General features: G+C 35.7%; 1 protein-coding gene across 1 annotated transcript in view; it reads right to left on the bottom strand.

Annotated features, from left to right (window-relative positions):
- Positions 1–1,578: 1,578 nt before the first annotated feature.
- LOC148950550 (UBX domain-containing protein 1-B-like) overlaps positions 1,579–23,849 on the bottom strand; it is a 35,917-nt gene continuing 13,646 nt past the window's right edge. Inside the window, exons 2-6 of the mRNA XM_089091651.1 lie at positions 23,217–23,405; positions 21,101–21,352; positions 14,367–14,571; positions 12,130–12,310; positions 1,579–1,693 (exon numbers count right to left, since the gene is read on the bottom strand). Of these exons, the coding sequence (XP_088947777.1) occupies positions 1,650–1,693; positions 12,130–12,310; positions 14,367–14,571; positions 21,101–21,352; positions 23,217–23,405 (871 nt within the window). The 3' untranslated portion in view covers positions 1,579–1,649. The remainder of the gene's footprint in view (positions 1,694–12,129; positions 12,311–14,366; positions 14,572–21,100; positions 21,353–23,216; positions 23,406–23,849) is intronic.

The following is a 23,849-nucleotide window of genomic DNA, read 5'->3' as shown; positions in this document are numbered from 1 at the left end:
TACAGTCGATTCTTTGTTGTTGGGCCACATCTTTGTATCTAAATTCTCGGCGGCAGCTAGCTAATTTTATTAACCGAGAACTTTAAAGGTACCTAAAATCAGGAATTTCGATTTCTAATTCTGGTGATCGGGAAAATCAAGAAGCAATGGAGAAGATAATTTGACGGAGTCCCCACCTATTTTGAAAGGGTACCGATACAACCATTAACTAATAAAACCAATATGGTAGGAAAACAATGGTCAATTACATAAATAAAAGAAAAATGAAAACAAGTTATCGCCGACGGGCTACTTCGGATCCTTCAGGTACTTAAAATATGAAATGATACGAACTAGAACATTATACTTGTTGTAAAATATCAATGATTGATCTAACAAAGGGAAAAAGAAGGGAATAAATTCTCAGGGGCCCCAACCATCGAAACCAAATTTAAAAACTTGTCAGAACAGATAATGATCTGATTTTAGTAAGTCCGAAAATTCAGATTCATAATTAAATTTATACAGTTATCCCCCTAAACATCCTTTAAGGTAGTGCGGATGGGGAATTCTTTGAGCATATTGGGGAACTTTCCAATCATAGTTGTCGGAATCCATCACAACCACAATGTTATCTTTATCTGTTTTTGTAAATATTCTGGAGCGATCCTTGTTAAGTGAACGGTTAACAGTCCACTTTTGCTTCAGTTAAGGGATTTAAGACTGTCAAAAGAGGAAGTAGTCCTTTTGATAGAGTCTGATTATCTTCTGCCGTTAGCGTTTTAGAGCTAAGATTAATCACTGCTAGACCAGGATATATTATTGGAGTGTAAGATGGGTTATTAGTGAATTTCAAGAGTCTCAGACGGTGGAATTTCCCAGAAAGCCTTTTTTTAAACATTTAAAAGTGAATTTGAAAATAATTTTCAGCAAAAACCTTAATTTGATGAAAGTCAGCATAAGAAAGTGTGGACAACAATTCTAGCTCTAATATGAAAATGTCTTGATTAAACCAGTAAAGTTTAGTTTTACAATCATTTGTAACATGATTCAAAATATTAAAGCCTATATGTACTCGGTACGTATTTTACCCAAGTGCATTGACTTGGGTAAAATATGGTTCTGATGCAGAAAATGTTGTTGATTGATGAGACTCGCTTTTTTCCTAAGAAGAGATACGAATGTAGTAACAGCCTTGGTAGAAGCCATAGTAAGAGCCAGCTCCCCATAAGCATGATGACGATAATCTTGTAAACCACATTAGCCTGCCATTACAAAACACAAAAGAGAAGAAAAACGAATGTGGGGGCTGTATAAGGCCAATGTGGTTTACGAAACTATCTAGATTAGATAATTGATTCTTTCGGAATCAAATATCACAACTCCCAAAAATGGCACGTGGCATTACAATTTTTAAAACTCGAAATATCCATCACCTGCTTGAATTAGGGGTCACTTCTTCTGCATGGTCATCTCTATCATATTCAGCAGCCCGACGAGCCCTCTCATACAGTCTGGTTGCTGAAGGATGTCAGCTTCTAAGCTTGAATTGTGAATAGAAATGTATTCTTCACTTGAATATGAAGACTGTCACTCTACTAGACATTACCGATTAATTTTTATTATAATAGAAAAAGGTTTTAAGAGAAGAAAAAGAATAATAAGCATTCTCACATAATCTTGGAAGCTACAAGCACAGCTGATGGAACAAGGTCTAGAAAGAAAACAAAAAGAACATGTTATTCTTCATTTAGCAAAAATGGTAGTCACTCAACAGAACTCACACAACAGAAATTGAACCTATTCAAGGTATTTGCAGACTAATTCAAGTGACCCCCAAAATTTTTTTGTCAAATAAAGCTCTCTTTGTCCAGGGATGAACTGAATAAATCCAAAATTTCATATTCTGATCCATAAAGATTTCCAGAGGTAAGCCTAAGAGATACATTCAATTACTTTCAAAAACCTACTGGATAAGACCATAATGACTTATAAGACGATTTGATTTTACCAGAGAATTATTCACCTTATTTGCTTCTAACTTTTCGGCAATCTTATATGCATTCATAATTTATTTAAAAGGCACATTTACCACTAGTCTATCCATCCGTCCTTTATCATTGGTCCTAGGAGTCTCCAAGGCGTAAAAACTTTGTTTTTGGCAATTTTTACAACCCCAACCCCACCGTTTGGAAGAAATTATCTGACTATGGAGAGAATCTTGGTACCTAAGATTATAACTGTAATAGTTATCAGACAGATAAAAGGACAAGTATAAATACTCCCGTACTAAGAATTAAACGAAGTATTTGCCATAACAGAGGAAGTGCATAAGTGAAAACTTAGTCTCATGACTATACAGTACATAACTCTTTAGAAGAATAAGAGATTGCATTGATTTTTGTCGAGAGAGGAAGGAGTTCTAATTTAAAAAATATTTTTCAGCCAGATTATACTGATTTTCTTCCGTACTGGCATATCTATGTCCACACATTAAAGACCAGACTAAGGATGTCTATTTTCTAATACTTAAAATGAAATTCACCTTCTGAATCATTCCATGGTTGTAGAAAGCGTTGTAGAAATGGTTGTTTTTTCTTGTAGAAAGCGTTGTCGTAGAAACTTCAAAAAGGGCCAATTCAATTGGAAATTGAAAGGGCTAGTGCCCTTTTTAATAGTTGAAAGTGATTGGAGGGCAAGTAAACCCTCTCTCACTCCCACCATTTCCCCAAACACATCCAATCAAAATTTGAGATAACTATTTTGTTCAACGTAGTTGAAAGTTCTGGAAATTATGTCTTTTATGGTGACAATCCCCCCGCCCTCAGGGTAAGGGTTGTAAGTTATACCCTGGGAGCATATAAAGTTTTTATGGAGCGTTGTCGTAGCAAACTTCAAAAAGGCTCATTCGATTGGAAACTGAAAGGGCTAGTGCCTTTTTTAATAGTTGAAAGTGATTGGAGACCAACTAACCCCCCTCTCACGCCCACCATTTCCTCAAACATATCCAATCAAAATTTTGAGATAACCATTTTGTTCAACGTAGTTGGCAGTTCTGGAGATTACTTTTTAGAGTATGACCACCCCCTCACAGCCCTCAGGGCAACGGTTGTAATTTAAGCCCAGGGGGCATATATGGTGTTTATAGAAAGCGTTGACGTAGAAACTCAAAAAGTGATCATTCGATTGGAAATTGAAAGGGCTAGTGCCCTTTTTAATAGTTGAAAGTAATTGGAAGGCATGACATTTTTATAGTAGAGTGATGGGGATACAATGTATTATTATTTTTTCTTTTTTTTTTTTTTAGACCAGGGCACTTTGTATCGACTTCGTAGGAACTTCGAAAGGGCTCATTTGATTGAAAATAGAAATTGAAAATTGAAAGCGATTGAAGGGCAACTAATCCCCCACCCACCCCCCCCCTCCCCTTTTCCCATTATTTATAAAAACTAAAAATTGCATTAACATTAAACCAAGATGCACTGTGTTAATGCTAATTCTCAATAAGGCATCTCAGCAGTATCCCAAGAACGACTGAGGGTATTATGTTCAAACTCTCGGGGCTACTTCTGCTCTTAAAATTTAGCCAAATCAAAATAGCGTGAGTGTATGCAAGCTATCAAAGAAAGTAAATAGATTTTTTTTTTGAATGGTATCAAGTTTACTATTTCAGGTCAACTAGAGGAGGTATGAAACTAAATTAAACACTATTATTTGTGTCAAGATTTTTAAAAGGGTGTATGTTGTTAAAAATTGCTGAAAAATTTTCTCCAGCATACAAATAGCAGGCCAAACTATAAAGTCTTAAAAAAACGAAAAGATTTAAACTATTATTTCTTTTTCCCTGAAAAGACCATGTCAACATAAAACGAACGGAAATTAATTAAAAAACACTTTTTCCAGAAAATAAGTTTTTCAAAGAAAAGTAAAGAACTCCATTAAACAAAAAATGAGCAAAAATAAAATCAAGTAATCTACCAAGCGTGAAACTACCACAAATTAGCATCGGTAAATAAATGAAACCCAAAACGAATAGAAATTACAATAAATAACCGAGTCAAACTCAAAACGAGCAGAAATTAGCATAAGTAGGGCTTCAAACCCCTATGCCATCCCACGGCCAGGACATAATTTGAACTTTACTAAAAAAAATACAAATGAATGTGCATTGTCAGTTAAATATACATATAATGATATTTATTAATCAAATGTTAATATTATTTGATCTATTAAAGTTATAAAAGTAAAAACATTTATATTTTTTCAGTAAGATGCAAATTATGTTCTGGCCTTGGGAAGACATAAGGGTTTTGAGGCCTGCTCATATTAGTTTCTGCTTGTTTTGAGTTTGACTCGGTTATTTATTCTAATTTCTGTTCGTTGTTTGTTTCATTTATTTATCGATACTGATTTGTGGTAGTTTCACGCTTGGTAGATTATTTTATTTTTGCTCCTTTTTGGTTTAATGGAGTTCTGTACTTTTCTTTGAAAAACTTATTTTGTGGAAAATATTTTTTTTAATTAATCCAACAAAGAACAACATCTGAACATAAGAAGAAATTAGAACGAGAAATATCATAGGCAGTGCAATAGCGCAGCCTAAGTAAAGAGCGATGTGGGCACAATGTATTATTATTATTTTTCTTTTTTTTTGGTCTTAGACCAGGGCACTACATACCGAAGGAATTGTCGTATAAAATTTTAAAAGGGCTCATTCAATTGGAAATTGAAAGGGCTAGTGCCCTTTTTAACAGTCAAAATTGATTGATGGGCAACTAACCCCCTCCCACACCCACCATTCCCCCAAACACATCCAATCAAAATTTTGAGATAGTCATTCTGTTCAGCGTAGTAAAAAGGTCCAAGGATTATGTGTTTGAGGATGGCAACCCCTCCAAAGCCCTCAGGGCAAGGGCTGTAAGTTATGCCCTGGGAACACCTAAGGTTTTTATAGAATGCGTTGTCGTAGAAACTTTAAAAAGGGCTCATTCGATTGGAAATTGAGAGGCCCAGTGCCCTTTTAAATAGTCAAAAGTGATTGAGGGCAAATGCCCACGCCCATCTTTTCTCCTAACACTTCCGATAAAAATCTTGAGATAGCCATTTTGTTCAACGTAGTTGAAAGGTCCGGAAATTATGTCTTTGAGGATGACAACCCCCCATAGCCCCCAGGCCAAGGGTTGTAAGTTATACCTTGGGGGCACAAGGTTTTTTTTTATAGAAAGTACTGTCATAGAAACTTCAAAAAGGGCTCATTTGATTGGAAATTGAGAGGACTAGTGCCCTTTTTATAGTCGAAAGTGAAAGAAGGGCAAATGCCCCCCTCCACGCCCATCATTCCCCCAAAAACTTCCGATCAAAATTTTGATATAGCCATTTTGTTCCACGTAGTTGAAAAGTCCAGAAATTACGTCTTTGAGGATGACAGCCCCCCACAGCCCCGAGGACAAGGGTTCTAAGTTATGCCCTGGGGGCATATAAGGTTTTTATAGAAAGCGTGGTCATATAAACTTTGGAGGGGGCTCATTGGAAAAGTAATCAGAAGCTCTAATACCCTTTTTAAGAGCCAAAATTATCGGAGGGCAGCTACCCCCCCCCCCCACACACACATACACACGTCGTACTGTCCCGAAATGCATCCAATAGAAATCTTGAGATTGCCATTTCATTTAAAATAGTCCAAATGTAGTATAACTAGACTTTTGGGGTTGAAACAAACCCCCAGAGCCTTGGCGCGAGGGTTGTAAGTTATGGCCTTGGTACATTTAAGGTTTATGGAAGGGACGGTTTTATAAACTTTATAGGAGGCTCACTTGGGTTGAAAACTGGAGGTTATAATTCCCTTTAAAGAGTCAAAAGTGATGGAGGAAAGCTAGCCCCTTCCTCCCCTTCGACTATCCCTCTTTTCACCAAACCCATCTGATTGAAACTTTGAGACAGTGTTTTACTCAAAATAGTCCAAAGAACATATAACAATGGCTCTAGGGTTGACAAAACCCCCCAGTGCCCTTGGGATAGGGTTGTAAGTCATACCCTTGGGGCACATAAGGATTGTATGGAATGGGTGGTCGTACAAACTTCACATTGTTCTCATTTGATTTGAAATTTGGAAGTTATAGCGTTCTTTTCAAGAGCCATAAGTGATTTGAAAGCAACCAGCCCCCCCCCCATCTCATCATTTCCCCAAATACATCCAATCAAAATTTGGAGATAGCAATTTTGTTCATTGTAGTTGAAGGCCCGGAAATTATGTCTTTGAGGAAGAAACCCCCACCCCCCCAGCTCTCGGCAAGGGTTGTAAGTTATTCCCTGGGGGCATATAAGGCTTTTATAGAAAGGGTGGTCGTAAATACTTCGGATGGGACTCATTGGATTGGTAATCGGAATTTCTAGTGCCCTTTTAAGAGTCAAAGTGAACAGAGGTCAGCTGCCCCCCCCCCCCCCCCAGATGTCGTGTTTTTCCAAAACACATTCAATATAAATTTTGAGACAGTCCTTTTATTCAAAATAGTCCAAAGATCATATAACAAGGCTTTTGGGGTTGACAAGCTAACAGAGCCTGGGGACAAGAATTGTAAGTTTTGCCACCATAGCATTTGAAGTTTTTATTGAAGGGATGGTTTTTTAACTTTAGAAAGGGCTCACTTGGTTGAAAATTAGAAGTTGTAGTTCCTTTTTAAGAGTAAAAGTGATGGAGGGCACATTGGCCCCCCCCCCCCCCAAAAACCCCTCTTCACCAAACAAATGTGATTAAAATTATAAGATAGCTGTTTTGTTCAAAATAGTCCAAAGAACATAACATAGTGCCTCTAGGGTTGACACAACCCCCAGCGCCATGAAGATAGGGTTGCAAGTTATGCCATGAGGGCATACAAGGTTTTTATGGAATAGGCGGTCGTATAACCTTCAGATAGGGCTCTTTTGATTTAAAGTTGGAAGCTAATGTGCCCTTTTTATGAGTCGAAGTGATTTGAGAGCAACCAGGCCCTCCCCTCTACACTCATCATTTCCCTTAACATCTCAAATGAAAATTTGAAAATAACAATTTTGTTCACCGTAGTTGAGGGTCTGGAAATTATGTATTTTAGGAAGATATCCTCCCCCTTTCAGCTCAGGGCAAGGGTTGTAAGTTATGCCCTGGGGGCATGTAAGGTTCCTATAGAAAGTGTGGTCGTATGGGCTTTGGAGGAGACTCATTGGACTAGTAATCAGAAGTTCTAGTGCCCTTTTAAGTGATCAGAGCGCAGCTAGCCCTCCCCCACACACACACACAGGTCGTGTTTTCCCGAGATGTATCCAATAAGAATTTTGAGACAGTCCATTTCTTCCAGATAGTCCAAAGATCATACAAAAAGGCTTTTATGGTTTATGCAAACTATCAGAGTCCAAGGGTAAGGGTGATAAGTTATGTCCCTGAGGTATTTTCGGTTCTTATGAAAGAGATGGCTGCATAAGCTTTAGCGGTGGCTCATATGATTGAAATTGTAAATTCTAGTTCCCTTTCAAGAGTTAATAGTGATGAAGATCAACTAGCCCCCACCCCCACCAAACTACCCCTTTTTTCCCCAAACGCATCTGATCAAAATTGTGCGATGGCATTTTTTTTAAATAGTCCAAAAAACATATAACAATGCCTCCAGTGTTGAAACAATCCCCCAGGGCAAGGGCTTTAAGTTATGCACTGGGGGCATATAAGTTTTTTATAGAATGGGCTCTAATATCAAATTCAGATGGGTCTCATTTTAAATTGGAAGTTATAGTGCGCTTTTTAAGAGTCAAAGTGATTTTAGAGCAGTCATCCCCGCTCCTCCCATCATTTCCAAAACATCCAACAAAGTTCTGAGACATCAATTTATTTCAACATTGTTGAAAAGTTCAGTAATTATACCTCTGGGGATGTGACCAACCCCCCCTCCCCATCCCTGAGGCCTCAGGACAAGGGCTGCAAGCTATGCAATTTGTTCATTGTTTACATATAGTATATGCTATTGAGAAAAGGTATGCATGTTCGACTTCTACTTTCCCAAGATACGAAGGGCATTAAGATGAGTCTTTCAGGGAATGTTGAGGGGAGTGCTGAACTAAAACAAAACATATTATGTGTTTATGGGTTCTCAAAACCGTGTAACTCAGGAATGATTCAGCATATTAATTTGGAATTTTCAGAAAATTATAAAAGAGATGATCAATTAACCAAAAAGGAAATATTTGCACGCTACTAATACTACTACTTCTACTGCCTTTAAGACTACCACAAGTACTATTACTACTACCACTACTATCACTAAAACTACTACTTCTGTAGCGACTACTACTAGGGCTGAGGATATTGAAAAAAAATCTGAGGAAATATTGAGGGGAAAGTAGAACTAAATCAAAACATACTATGTGTATACAGATTGCTGATACGGGCGTATCAGCAATAGTTTTGGAATGGCTTATCATGTCAAAAAGAAACTTCAGGGGCATCATGAGTGTGATGCTCAGCTGATCAAAAGGCAAAATGTACCTGCTACTGCTGCTATTAATACTGTTGTTGCTACTAATAGTAATACACTAATACTACTACAACTGTTCCTACTACTGCCACTACTACTATGATACTAGTACAATTAAGGTTAAGAATATCATGGTGGAAATTGATCAGAGCAATGAGGGGAAATTCGAACTATATCAAAACACACTATGCACATGCAGATTGTCAAAAGTTCATATCTCAAGAATTGATTTGGGTATTAAGTTGAAACTTCAGAAGAATACTTAAAGGGGAAGATCAAAAGCGCACATCAATAATATTTTTGGAACAGCTTAAGGTGTCAAGGTAAAACTTCCGGGACACCATGAAACCAGTGTTGAACTGACCAACAGGCACTCTGCACATGCTACTACCGCTATTAATACTGCTGCTACTACTACTACTAATACAAAACTAACACTGCAACTACTTCTACTACCACTGAAACTACTGTGATAATACCACTATTAAGGTTAAGTCTATGAAGGTAAAATTTGAGAGAATATTCATGACAAATTCAAACTGAAAAGACACTATGCATTTAGACTGCCAAAATAGCATATCTTAAGAGCTGATTTGTGTACTAAATTGGAACTCTCAGAGAACATTTAAAGGGGAAGATCAATTGACCGAAAGGCAATATGTGCACACTACTACTAATACTACTACTACTGCAACATTTACTACTTCTACTAATACTATTGCTCCAACAACTACTTTGATACAGCCATTTTGTTCAGCATAGTAGAATGCTCCAGCAACTAGGCCTTTAGGGATATTGGGCATGTCCACCCCCCACAATTATGCAATTAAACCATTATACTTTAAAACTAAATATTGCTTTAAACTACATGAAAAGGCACTGTGTTTATGGTTGCTAATAAGACACCTCAGCAGTAAATTGATAACGACTGGGGGTATTAAGTTGAAACTTTTGGGGCTACCATTATTACGACTTCTACACTTACAATTTAAATAAATAAAAAGAGTGTAAGTGTATCCAGGTTGTCAAAGAGCATAGATATAATCTTTTGGGAATGATAATAAATTTTATTTTTCAGGTCAAGTTCAGGAGTTACAAAATTAGATTCAAAAATACTGTTTGTGTCAGGATTAAAAATTATTGAAAAGTTTCTCCAACACACACTTAGCAACCCAAACTATGGATTCTTGTAGAAAAAAAAAAAACAGAAAAGATGTAAAACATTAAAAATGTGAAAAAGACTATGTCAACAAAAAATAAACAGAAATTAATTTAAAAAACTTTTTCCACAAAACAAGTTTTCCAAAGAAAAATAGAGCTCCATTAAGCTAAAAATGAGCAGAAACAAAGTCAAATAATCTTCCAAGCGTAAAACTACCACAGATCACTATCAAATCACAAATCACTAAATAAGTAATTGAAACTCAAAACGAACAGAAATTACAATTAATAGCCGAGTCAAACTCAAAACGAAAAAAAAATTTGCATGAGTAGGGCTGATAACCCCCATGCCTTCTCAAGACAAGACCATAATTTGCGATTTACTGAAAAAAAGAAACAAAAAAACGAATGACCATGGATTGTGAGAATATACTGATATTTATTCCCTAAATTTTTGATAATTTTTTATTTATGAAAGTAAAAACAAATGAAAACATTTAAAACGTATTTTGTTTTCAGTAAAGCACAAGTTATGTTCTGGTCTTGAGAAGGCATGGGCTTTATCAGCCCTATTCATGTTAATCTTTACTGGTTTTGAGTTTCACTCGGCTATTTATTATAAATTCTGTTCGTTTTGAGTTTTTAAACTAATTAAAGAATAGAACAATCTTATTAATTGAAAAATTAGAAAAAAAATGAAAGAGTTGCGTAACTTCCTAGCGGAAACCGTAACAAAAATGTGCTGTATATTAAGGTAAGACAGCAAAACAGTGAAGTAGTAAAGTAACTGTAAACCATTAAAACGTCATATACAAAGAAAAATGAAGGACAAGCTAGGGCGTTATTGAGGTATTGAGGTAAGCTAGGGCGATATATTCTCTACATTCAGATTCTCTTTATTCGGTTTAAAGGTCTGACTGAAAGCAATAAGTGTTAAATGGTAGGGGCACAGTTTATAGAATTATCCAGTAAGTTTATCGCAGATCATTTCTGGTCTTCGTTCTCGGTGCGAACAAAAAGCTCCTCCCACTTATTTGTTCACTTATTGATCAGTGTGTTTGCGTCTTTCAATGAGAAATGATTACAAAGTGCATTATTCGTAATAGCGGGTTTCCACTTATTTCCGATTGTTTCGCGTCTGACTTGTCTACCCGTGAAAAGATCTAATGCCGCTTATGTTTTTACGTTCTTCGGAGCACTTGCACCTCGGTCCGGGTTTTTATAATGGGTGAGATAGGGAATGATCATACTGGATAATTATATAAACTGTGGGTAGGGGTCCAAAAGAGATGTCCAAGATAATATCTCCAAATTATTGTATAGCTCCGAGAATAAAAAATGGTCAAAAGGCTTAACCAGTTTAAATTTCAGCCTTCCCCCATCCACCCCCACTGGCGGGAGATGCCTATGGTGACAGGTAAAAGTCAGTGAAAGAAGGCAAATAATAGGTGCTTTTCGATTTTCTTGCCAAATTTTAAAGTGCAAGCTTTACCTCTTCACCTTCTATGCATGTTTACCGATTAGGATTGTGTCTGGCTCTGTTAAATAGGCTAGAAATATTGTTCCAAAAAAAAAAAAAAAATTGGATCACAAGTACAAACTGGAAAAGGAGAATGGCAGTATTTCTGTTTATTTTGTCGAAGTAGGCACCAAAAATTTATCTATCGTTACGGGAGGTTCCAACAATGGCTAGAAGACTTTAATCACAATCATGCAATTAGTCAACAAATTAGTCAGCAACTAGTCAACAGATCCCCATTCACACAACATTCATTTGCAATACTACAAGGTCCAAGGGATTTTCATGCTACATTTTATTTCTAAAAGTTATCGTTAAATTAAAACGTCCATTATTTGATTTAGTTTTTTTTTGTATATAGTTAAGTTTTTTAAAAACGGGAAATTTTGAACTAATTATTCAGTTTTAGTTTTATTTAATATTTCCCCTTCGATTCACTTGACAGACTTAACTTTTCACATTTTATTTTTAATTATCCAGTTTTACAGCTATTTTGCTTGTAGCTGATACGTCCGTTAAGAAACTTTATTTTCAGTTATTCGACATTAAACAAAACGCTCGGTATTTGTTGTCTGTGATTTGTAATTTGGCAAGTTTTCGGATAACAAGTTTATCTATCCATCTCCCCAATATAATTTCACGAAATTATGATATACGCTACAAACAAAAACTTTGTTATGTGAAGGAACACTGAATTCGCCTCAGTTTCCAATCAGAGCTCAAAAAAATATTTTTCCGACCAGCTAAATTTTAAAATGTAAACTTAAATTGTAAATGTAAATTTGAAAATATAATGATATATAATAAAGATATATAAAATAAATAAAAGAATCGATAAAAAAAATTAACTTAAACTTAAAAACAAGCTCCCAGTTTGAAAAATTTACCATTGGAAGCAGAAAACGAATAAAATAACCGTGTGGAATTTTCTCTAGACAGTAATGCAACATTGTTGATTGCTAAGATACTGACCTAACATATTCAAAGGTGTATCATAATCTTCCTCAGTAAACACCTTTCTAGGAAACGTTGTCATAAGTTTATAAGGAAAATCTCCATCTTTACGGTTTAAATCAATATACAGCTTAACAGCAGAAAGTGGCTCCTTTGCGTTGAAGATTTGCTTCAATGTACTTCCATCTGTAAGTCGAACCTACAAGTAAGATATTTTAAAGCTGGGAGGAAGGCTAGAGAAAGAGCACAAGAAAACCATTATCGTTAAGCAAAGATGTAAAAAGGATGGAGAGGGATAGAGACAGAAAGAGAGTAAAAGAGAGAAAAGAAAGAGAACAAGAGAGAGAAGAAAAACGAATTTTCTAAAAACTACGTTAAGGTTAAAAAAAAACTAAAAATGACCATAAAAGGAGAATTTAAAACTCAATGAAGTGGAAAGAACGCTGAGCATTTTGACACCTAAGAACAGGATCCTTGATCAGGAGCAACAAAGATAACAACAAAATGTAAAATAAAACGAACAACTGAAAATTCAACAGAAAGGACACAAAACCCAAAAAATTTTTCAAACTATATAAACATTTCCTACAATTGACTTAAATGTTTCAGATCCGTATTAGCTGGCTTGTGCAATTAGAAGTTCAATATTTTCAACAAAGAAAAACATAATTGTATATTTTATTGCCAGTGACTTTATTCTTTCTTTTTACAGGCTTCAAAAAACAACTTTTTTTTAATCCTCCTTTGTTACTCTTATTTAAATATCCAATTTCCAGGGTGCTCCAAAAAGAGCCCCGGATTTGGATATACCATAAATTAAATTTACTTATCTGAAAGAAGAAAACAAAACGCACCATTCTCTTCAGAAGATGTTAAGATGTTGCAATTATACGTGAAACATAATTCCGGACATATACCCCCCTCCCCATGCTAGCACTGCAGGTACTTTTTCTATCCATGATACATAGTCTGAGAAAATTTGCCTGATTTTTGATAAAGGGAGTAAACAGTCCCAAAAAGCCATGGCATCCTAATGAAAATCACACCATAAACCCACACCGTATCAGGAAAACCCACCTTAGAGGTTCCAATCTCCCACCTAAAAAAATGTGGAATTCTGTTTTTTTTTTTTTTTTTTTTTTTTTTTTTTTTTTTTTTTTGCCAGAAGAAAGATCATGGGCTCTTTCTTCCAATACTCGATATTTAAGAACCCTTTTTGATTCTATAAGCATAAGCAATTAAGCATCATGAGTCTGTGGAAGCAATTGGGGCAAGTTTCTGAAAAAAAATAACGGACGATCAGGCAAATTATTTCAAAAGCATAGTAACTCATTTCGAAAATAAATAAAAAACTTCATGTATTTCAGCAAGAGGCACGGGGGATATACAGGGGGAGGGGGTAAGAGACCCAATGTTCTCCCTCACCACCTCAGCTCACATACCCAAATTGTATGTGACAAAAACTACATATAGTGATAAAACTATAGGTGATACAAGAAACGAAATCGCCTTGACTATCACATTCATTTTTGTTCCACATTTATAAAAAAAAAAAAAGAGTATTGGGGCGGGAAGGGGGGTCACGGGAATCGGTTAGGGCATACGCCCACCCAAGCCAACACCCCCCCCCCCCCCCCTAGAAGACCAACAATATATAAACCAGTTCAGAATCTTGAAATATTCAGACACTTCTCTGGCTAGCAAAAATTCTTTAGGGTCCTGAATACGCTTATCGCGTGTCAAATCCTCTTAGGTGGGAGGGGGGCGACATATATAAAAATTGAAAAAAGAATTTTTTTTGTTTATATTAGCAGTAGCAAAAATTAGGGGGTCCCTCCCCCTGTCTTGTCAAGAACCAATAGGTAATACCTTCACCATGCGTCAAATCCCTATGTAGGGGAGTGAATCATGTAAAAGAAATTGATAAAGAGGATTTTGTGTTATATTGACACTAGTGTCATCCCAACCCCACCCTCAACAGACACACTAAAAAGCTTCCCTGTAGCCAAGACCGTTTCCACGGGGGTAAGGGGATTTTTATGTTTTGTTCCCCAATTTGCAGGTTAGCCCCTTTATCTCCCCCAGAATTCTTATATCAGCACCGAAGTAACTAAGTTAGGAAACTAAGTTAAACACTTGCGTCAATATTTATACGATTTTCATCCTAGCATTTTTTTTTCGTAATTCCTTTAGCACTTTTCTTTGTCTGAATGAGTTTTTTTTAGTACCCTGTACTATTTCCCGTAGTCACTTACTTGAATTATTGCTTGTTTGTAATCCTTTGGGTCTTGAGGCATCGGTTGAGGCTTTGGAGACATAACTTCCTTTTCATCAGTTTTCTTCTTTCTCGCCAATTTATCTTCTTCAATCTGTTTTCGAACACGTTCACGAGCTTGTCTTTCTTCTTCTTTTTCTCGTCGACGCTCCTCAGCCAATTTCTTCATCTCTATTTCATCATTCCTAAAACGGTAAAATAACTTAACACAGAATGTAATATTACGCAAAATAATTTAAATACATCACAAACGAAATCTAAACACGAAAGTGACAGAATAAACCCTCTTACAAAAGTTACAAATGTCGAATCTTTAGGAAATTCTAAGAAGCTGGGCTCAGGTCTAGGCTTAGGATCTAAATACACAAATTTCTCTTAGATTTTCGCATTTTAAGCTCGACAGCATTCTCTACTATTTTCAATGGCAAATCTCGTCTTTTTCCTGTATGAATGCGTGCCTTCTAGGCAAAAAAATGTGTCTTCTACAATCAGTTGTTGTGAGTCAAGTCTACAGAAACCGACTACGAGCTCCACCAAAACTGGTAATCAGGAAATTGTACCTCGAGCATTTCCAATAAGTATGTACACACATTATAAAATCAGTTACATGTATTTACCTCTATTTTCTTTATAGCTTGATTCACAGCTCTAGTTCCTTAGAGCTGAGATGGTGGAGTTTTTAAGTAATTCTTTAGTCATTTCCCTGATTCGGGAATACCATCCAAGAGAGACCACTAAAAAGGGGCATGCAGTATCTAACACAGCTATTCATCAGATACTCCATACTGGATGTTTCATTCTTCATACTATCAGAGCCGGAGGATACCTTCATGCGTCTTGCTCTTCAACAAATGGCGGTGTACTTCGAACATTTCTTCCAATTTAAGAAGAAAACATGATTAAAATCTCTGTCGTCTTTAGTTCTATTGATTGAGGGATACACCATCCCCCAGTTTATATGTTTACACACAAAGGGAACGTACTTCTAAAAGTTAGGAATATCTTGTTAATTCTTCCAGATTCCTACACTAAATTTCTGGGATAGATGATAAAATAAACCAACATAGGTGTCTCTAGCATTGGAGCCCGGCCCCCCCCTCTCAGACGAATGTTCTAATCACTTCTTGGGTTTTATGTCGTTCACTATAGTCAGGGTACCTACTATACGGGAGGTCATATCCATTCTGCATAACTTATTGAACATGCGTATATGGGTGCTTTAAGCAAACAGTCCATTCGTATATTACCGTTCTAATACACAGGAACAAGGATTAAAACTTCAATTCCAAATCTATTTCTAAAGCGGTGAAATAATGGATTAAAAATACATTATTTGGAGACTTAATAAAGCCATTTTGACACTTCTATACCCATTCTATCCTAATAGACCAAGAGGAGCCTCTCTGGGATGATGCTTGCTTTATGATGCGTAACTTTAAAGAAATTCATTCAATCGAACTGCTTGCCTTACATTTTTTGGTCTTTGAATTTTGTTTGAAACAAACTTCAACGATTTCTCCATTTCTTAAAGTTCTAAGTAAGGATTGAATTTTCACTAGATTCCAAAATTTGATTTGTGTGTTTGTCTGAAAAAAAAAATCTATTTTACAGCACAAAAAAGAGATAATTAAGCGTCCAGTTTTTTAAGTCATGAAAGATTTATTTTTGAATCAACCTATTTAAATATTCTAAAAGATGATGTGGAAATTAAATCAAAGCTTACAAATACAGGCACAAGCAATCCATTTTAGCATATTTTTTAGGTAGCATTAGACAAATTCTTTAGAGCAACGAAGTTATGTGACTGGATTCAGTCTAAGTTTAGAAATGTTGAGTTAGACTATATTTGAAATTTTCAGTCTAATTGACTTTTGAATAGTTTCTTAGACAACAATGCCTAGCCATTTGCATATAAAATAAAATAGTACTTGTCTGATAAACACCCAACCACTCAAGTTGTTCATTCATTGACGCATTATAGAAACCGTTATTTTCGTAAGTTTCTTTCAGCTTAGCGTGAAACAAGATAAAGAGAAGTGACATAATAGGTAGAAAATATATAATTTGGGCTATATATTTGCACCTTTGGGAGTGGGGGGGGGAGTATTTGGACAGTGTGCAGTTAGAAAACAATTCTTAATACATAATATGCAGAATAATTGTACCTAACACATTAGGCGTGCGGACCCGCTATACTTTAATAAAATTTAATAAATGAAATAAAAATAATATCTAGAAAGTTTAATAAATCAATAAAGCAGTAAGAAATTTTAAAAGAAATAAAACTTTCAGTTGGATTAAAAGAACTAGCACAACAGACAGTATTGTGGTAAGTAGTCAAATCCAACTGAGCTTTAACCTGTAATAGCGACTTAAATTGGGTGGAATATGATGCCTGAATCAGCTCGAAGGTGCCACTCTTTTAAGTTATTAAAAAAAATGGCTTCTTACAAGTTATTTTACTTTTTTTAGTTTTTTATTCTCTTTTCTGTACAGTATTTAATAATCCATTTAACTTACTTCTAATTTTTGTCTATCTTTATTTTTCAATCTAATTCTATCTAGATTCTATCTAATTAGATATAGATTATATCTAAATCTATCTAATTTTTGTGTTCTTTATTTTTTTTTTTTATACTAAATATTAGGAACGCAAGCAGTATAATATAACTCAATAGACTCAAAAAAAGAAGAAGAAAATAGGACTCTTATTTGGCAGTAAAGCCAAAATAACACTCACTGCGATATTTTTGGCTTTTCTCTGAAGAACTGACTTGAGTTCCCAATCTTGTATATACCCCACTTATTCTGCTTAAATAATTCGTTTATCGACACTTTCAATCATATTTAGATGTACAGAAAAACAAAAATACTTGAAAAATTTGACCTTATTGACCATATCAAACAAGTCACCTTGAAATGCGACTTGGTTAGTCCTGTTCAAATATCACGTAAATGCTGCTACTCCTTCTTCTTTATGTTGAATCTGAGCTGAAGTAAACTGGTAAACATTAATCCATTTTAAAGACAAATAACTATGTGAATAAATACATCTGCAATTCAGTGCCTAAATAAGACTATCAAAATATGTTCGATATCTTTTAAAGCCCTCTCAGCCGGCCATACCCATATTGTAGCTGTATTTAGTTTGTAAATAAAAGAACCTGAACCTGAATCTGTTTAATTTTCAGCAAGACACAAAAACGCTTAAGTTTTTAGAAAGATGAAAGGAGGCGACAGCCGAACTCTTATTTGCCTTGACTTGATCATTCATGTTCATTCCGGTTCGTTTTATGTTTTTTATATTCATTAACAGCAATGTCTGTTATTTTAATTTATGACTTGTTATATGACGAATATATTTCTTCTCGGAAATTTTTTTGGGGTTTCGATAATTGATTTCAGTATACTTTTAACTAAGACAGTCTCAATACATGTTAATGTTTGCAGCAAATACAAAATTTTCAAAATGATCTTGTGCAGTACAGTACCTACCCCTTTTTTACGTGTTCCCTCTGAAACAAGCGATTTTGCGACAAGCCTGTAGCTTTGACTTTCCCAAAAAGGAAAAGACACTAATGTCTTTGGATTATTGGTTTCAGATCTTTCACCAAGCCAGAGCTACAATATTACTTGGACTCTTTCTTAGGGAGTGACCCAAAATTGCTTAAAAAATGGGAAAACTGCCCTTTTTTAACTGTTGTCAACCAATTTCGACGCATTTTAAAACTTTAGAATCCTGTACGCCAAATTTCGAAAATTTAATTTGGTAATGGATAGAACTGCATATCAACTAAGAAGTGATACCAATTTTTTTTGTCTTTCGTTAGTACATTAAAATACTAGGAGAGCAGAAAACGGCCTACCAAAACTTACACAAGGAACATAAACATTCAGTACTAAAATAATGCACTGTAATTTAAATTTTACGCGAAGTCTGAGCATGAAATCAAAATTCCCAATCAGGATTTTTTTTTTGGATCAAATTGGACGAACTCGCATAGAAGCTTTAGATGGCATTAGTGACTTTTTTCGGGAAAACTCACGGATATCCAAAATTTCGATTAGTTTTGAGCAGAGCGGGCACATAAAAAAGGCAAAGAGGGGAGGGGGGCTGGTTGCCCTTCAATCTCTCTTCAAAATACCTTGAAAATTTCAACTTAGTACCCTCATTCGTTCTTCAAATATTGCTGATATTCCCTTTTTCACAACGAGCAAGCATATAGTTTGTTTTCATTTTGTTTGGCATCCCTCTCAACATTTCCTTTAAAGTCTTGCCTTAATACCCTAAGCCTTTTTGGAGACCTAGGATCAGACATGCCCTTTTTTCCAATAAAAGTCCTTACATGTTAACAATGGGTAACTTACATAACTTACAGCTCTTGCCCAGGAGGCACGGGGAGTTCAACCCTGGGAGCATAGTTATTTGACCTTTGCACTGTTTTTAACAAAATGATTATTTAAAAATTTTGATCTGATGCATTTGGAAGAAAAGGGCACAGGGTTAATGGGACTGGTTGCCCTCCGATCACTTTTGACTCTTAAAACATGCCCTAAAATTTTTGATATTCAATTAAATGAGCCTCTTCTTAAGTTTATACGACCACTCCTTTAACAAAAACTTATATGCTAACGACAAGTAACTTGTGTAACTTACATCCCAAACCCCGCGGGCAGGCGGGGGGGGGGTCAAACTCAAAAGCGGTTATTTGACCTTTGGACTATTTTGAACGAAATAGCTATCTCAAGATTTTAATCAGATCTATTTAGGGGAAAAGGGCCTCGGGTGGGGAGGGGGGCTGGTTGCCCTTCGATCATTTTGGAATCATAAAAAAGGAACTAGAACTTTCGGTTTCCAATTGATTGAGCTTCCTCCAAAGTTTATACAAGCGCCCCTTCCATAAAAACCATATATATTAAAAATCAGTAACTTACATAACTTACAGGCCAATTGTATATTTTTTTTGGTGGGGGTTTTATTTGTTTTTAGTTTTAGTTTGGTTTTTTATCTTGTTCTTATCGTGTTTCTCTCGTGCTGAAGACGCCTTGTTTTGATACAGGCGAAATGTCCGAGTTGTTTTACATTTTTCGTATTTTCTATCCACTATCCGCAGTATCGTTAGTTTTTTTGTTTTTTTTTTCATTGAGATTTTTCTCTCTGTTGGTTCTTTAGACCATTTTGAACAAAATGATTATCTAAAAATTTTGGTTAGATCTATTTGGGGAAAACGTGGAGTGGAGGGAGGGAGCTGGTTGCCCTCTGGGGTAACTTTCGACTCTTAAAAAGGGCACTAGAACTTCTTATTTCCGATGAAGAAGTCCCCTATGAAGTTTAAACGACCGACCCTTCCATAAAAACCTTATATCTTAGTAATGAATTCCCTAAGGCTGGGGGTTCAAACCTGAAAGCATAGTTATTTGACTTTTGATCTATTTTCAACAAAATATCTATCTCAAAATTGGGCTGGTTACCATTGGCTCGCTTTTGACTCTTGAAAAAGGGAAATAAAAATTCCAGTTTCAAATCGAACGAGCCTCCTTCAAACTTTATATGACCACCTTTTCCATGTGAAGTGCCTTTGGGAAAAAAGAGTAGATAGTAAGACATTGAAGCCTACGGGTCTTTAGCCTATAGTATTATCATGTCGCACCTAAAGGCCCTTTTTGGATATTTCAACCTTACTGATTAAAATACTTATTTCAAGACGGTCCATGGACGTCCACTCTAAACAACGACGCTGGAAAACAACAGATTAAATATCCCTCTGTGGCTGACTTTTACTACATAAGACATGTCCTTCTCTGATAAAAGGCGCTCTGATAGGATACACCTCTTGAAAAGGACGCCAGGACTTTGGATTTAAAATTAAATGAATCTCTCCCAAACTTCTAGGATCGTCTGTATCATACAAAGAGGCCAATATAAAGATCCATGTTAGAACTCAGGGGTACTATCAATTGGAGGCTGGTGTTGGGGGAGCCACGGGCCCCGTTTGTGCTTCAAATCATACACACTGATAGCCTTTACATACTTTCAATTTAAAGAAGGTACTACAAGTCTATCTTTCTTCTAAAACATTGTCGTGGGTAACAGGTAGGCCACTGACCCACATCGATCTTCAACCACATCACATTCAGAATCTTTGCATAATTCAGGTTTAAACAAGATGTAACTTGTCTGAGCTTCATGAGCTCTCACCATGGTCCTTCCATTAGCCTATATAACATTCAAAACCTTTACATGACTCTGGTTAGAAGACGGCGTAACTCGACTAAGTTGCATGTTTGAGGGATTAAATTCCTACATTGATTGTGAATAATAACAAGGCTCTCTATTTTGCAGTAGATGAAATATGATGGGGAATTATTACCCGGCTTTCTAGTTTGTGGGTGACCAAATATTGGATCAAATTTTCGTTTCATTTACGCAGTTTTTATGTATGCAAGCTATCTATAAAGCGAATATTGCTTTCTTGAAAAGAGATGTTACAAGCAGGTACTTTAAGTAACTTTATAGCAATATTAACCAAATTGGTCATCATAAAAATAAAAATGACCAGCCAGTCGGTCAAGCATATTCACTCCCCCCCCCCCTAGACACTTGACTAGTGACACCTCTATGTACAATAGATGAGATATAAAAGAGAAACAAGAGATGATCATAAGATCGTAAGCAAACTAGAGGAACCTATACAGAAATAAGTGGAATTTTACTTTCTACGAACTTCCGCCATTTCTTTTCCTGCCTGAATTCTTTTTTTCTCTCTTTCAATAGCCTCTCGCTTTTCCCTTTCCTCTCGTTCCAGTCGCTTTTGTTTCATTAATCCTTGCAATTGCTCGAGTTGCTGTTTTCTCTCCTCTTCAGTCAAAGGCTTCTTTTCTTCACTAGATTCTGAGAAATTAGCATGATTTGTCCGAACGGCATGAAGCTCTGCCTGTTCCGTGTTCCGAAACATCTTTCCACAACTAAAAAAAAGGTGATTATATTACTACGGTTAACGTTTATATGTGGGAAAAGACAAGCGAGATATATCTCTTTTAAGAAGTGTCCTAAGAGCCAAAACCCCTCCTAACATTACAAATGCCCCCCCCCCATCCGTGTAAATTTTTATTTTCTCTAGAAGTATCCTATCTATTTGATGAGTATTGAAAAAAAAAGAAATTAAAATGTACAACAAACTTAAAGAAGATATAAGGAAATCTCCAGATATGGACTCGAAGTTTTGAATCGTCATTTTGCAATATGCATTAGATCAAAGGAGATAAATATAGAAAAATGCCATAGCTTTGAGGAACTATGGTTTGCCTCTAAATGATGACATCTAGCTACTGCCCCTTTGCTCTTCTTTTTCTCATCACATGGATCTATAACTGATCACAATGTACTCTTTTGTATACGCAGAAGCATTAAAAACAGTTGTTTCTCATTTATTTGAATTTAAATTAGGGTTTGAGCTTATTTTACATGCAATATGTAAAACTTACTAAAGGGTTTTTTCCGCCGTCCAATAGAAAACTGTTAGCTAACATTTTTCCCAACAATCTTTTTTTCGCCGTCCAACTAAAAATTGTTAGCTAACATTGTTAGAGGATTTTTCTAGCAAATCAAATACTTGTTGAAGGAAATTGTTGGGGAATTTAAAGCGAAATATTCAAAAATAAGCAAGATGGGTACTTTTTATGCTTACAATATTGATAAATCGAGGACTGATTCTATTTCTCATTTTTCTTCCTTCCCCTTCTAGTTTTTAAGAAATGTATTCTGGTAATCTCAGTGAAAAAAAAATCAATTCTTCCGTTGAAAAAATAGAAAAACAACGAAATTACCACGTAGTCATAGCAATTTGATATGATCAAAAATCTATGATCATTTATGCAATCAAATTATATTTTTACTAGGTTGATCCATTTCCTCCACATATGGGATAATTTATGTAAATGCACTAAAGAGTTCCGTTAGTAAAGCTTAAGCTCTGATGTCTTAATTTTTGCCTAAATTAAATGTACTTCACCAATTAATAAAATGCTCTGTGCCTTTGTTTCCGTTTCTGGCATTAACAGTTATATTTCTTTTCTTTAAGATATGAACACTTTGAAATGTTCCATTGATTGAATTTCAAAGCTTTGGTGTCAGTTGGGTATGATCAAGCTGGGATAAACTCACAGCAACACTATCTTGGTCAGAATTTTTCTTTCAATTTCCTGCCAAATATCGTTTTTCTGTGAATTGTGAACTAACTATTTCTGTTAGCTAACAATTCTGTTTCCGCTGTCCAAACAAATTTTTGTTAGCTAACAATGGGACGGCGGAAAAACCCCTTAAGTTTAAGACACCTGTTAAAAACATATTAGCACAAGACATTTTACACGGTTGAGCAAAAAGGAGTAAAACCCACAAAAAAAGCGGTGTAATCCCCACAAGACATACATTCTCAAATTCAGCCTACCTGAGGCCCCTTAATCAGGTAAAATAGGTAAAAGGTAAAATAGGTAAAAGTAAAATCTGCCAGTAAGTTGTTCTTCTTTCTTTCAAGGCTTTAACACTGAAAAATAAAACTACAGAAGTTATGGGGAGATTTTTTTACACTCTTTTTACAGCCAAGTGCTGTCATTTTATACAATAAAACGACTGCTTTAGATAAAAAGCGATTAAATTGGCATCTATTAAATCTGAAGACAGGATTTCTTTTCAAATAGTTAGTCAAACAATTAATGCTTTAGCACTGCTAGGTAGTAACACACTGAAACAGGAAAGAATCTGAAAACCTTTCTATTAGGAGGAGGCAAACCCTTGCCCTTTTCCATGCACAAATATAACTTGAAAACTTACTCATCACACTTTATTGACTTTGCAACAGATTGTGTGGCATCCGAGACAGGTTCTGCCTCATCTTTGGAAGCTTCTGGGACATTTTGTGTGGGAGCTGAAGTTGTTTCTTCCAGTACATCTTCATGAGATATCATCCATTCCATGGCTTGTTCAAGTCCAGCATTATTAGTTTCAGCAAGTGCTTTGTCTCTGAAATATCAATCAAAAAGTTAATTAGGTTTTATAAGATTCAGAGCCACATCCCCTGAAGCGACCAAGACGTAGAGCTTTTTACTTCTTTGCAAAAGGCTTTAGAGAAAAACTTCCAGTCCAAATAGTCCATTATTAGTTTTGTCCAAACATAACACACCAACAAATATTGGGAATATCTACATACACAAAAATTTGTTTCAGATGGGGGAGGTGATAATAAAAAACAGCAACAGCAAAAATGGATAGGCATACAATGTACAGAAAATACAAGGTATTGTGGTGACTGGAATCTTAGAAATCTCTATTCTAATGGGTGGCACAGCCATAGCCTCTAAGATTTTTAGGTGGCAAATCTTTAAGGAAAATGTGTCTCATTGGGAAGAGTATTATGTGCATGAATTCTTTACCTTACATAGCACTTGTTAACGAAATGGATGAATT

The sequence above is a fragment of the Artemia sp. Qi Xiang Cuo genome, chromosome 7 (assembly GCF_049724085.1).
Source record: "Artemia sp. Qi Xiang Cuo chromosome 7, ASM4972408v1, whole genome shotgun sequence".
NCBI lineage: Eukaryota > Metazoa > Arthropoda > Branchiopoda > Anostraca > Artemiidae > Artemia > Artemia sp. Qi Xiang Cuo.
Note: the sequence above shows the minus strand (reverse complement) of the source record. Positions and strands in the feature narration are given on the sequence as shown.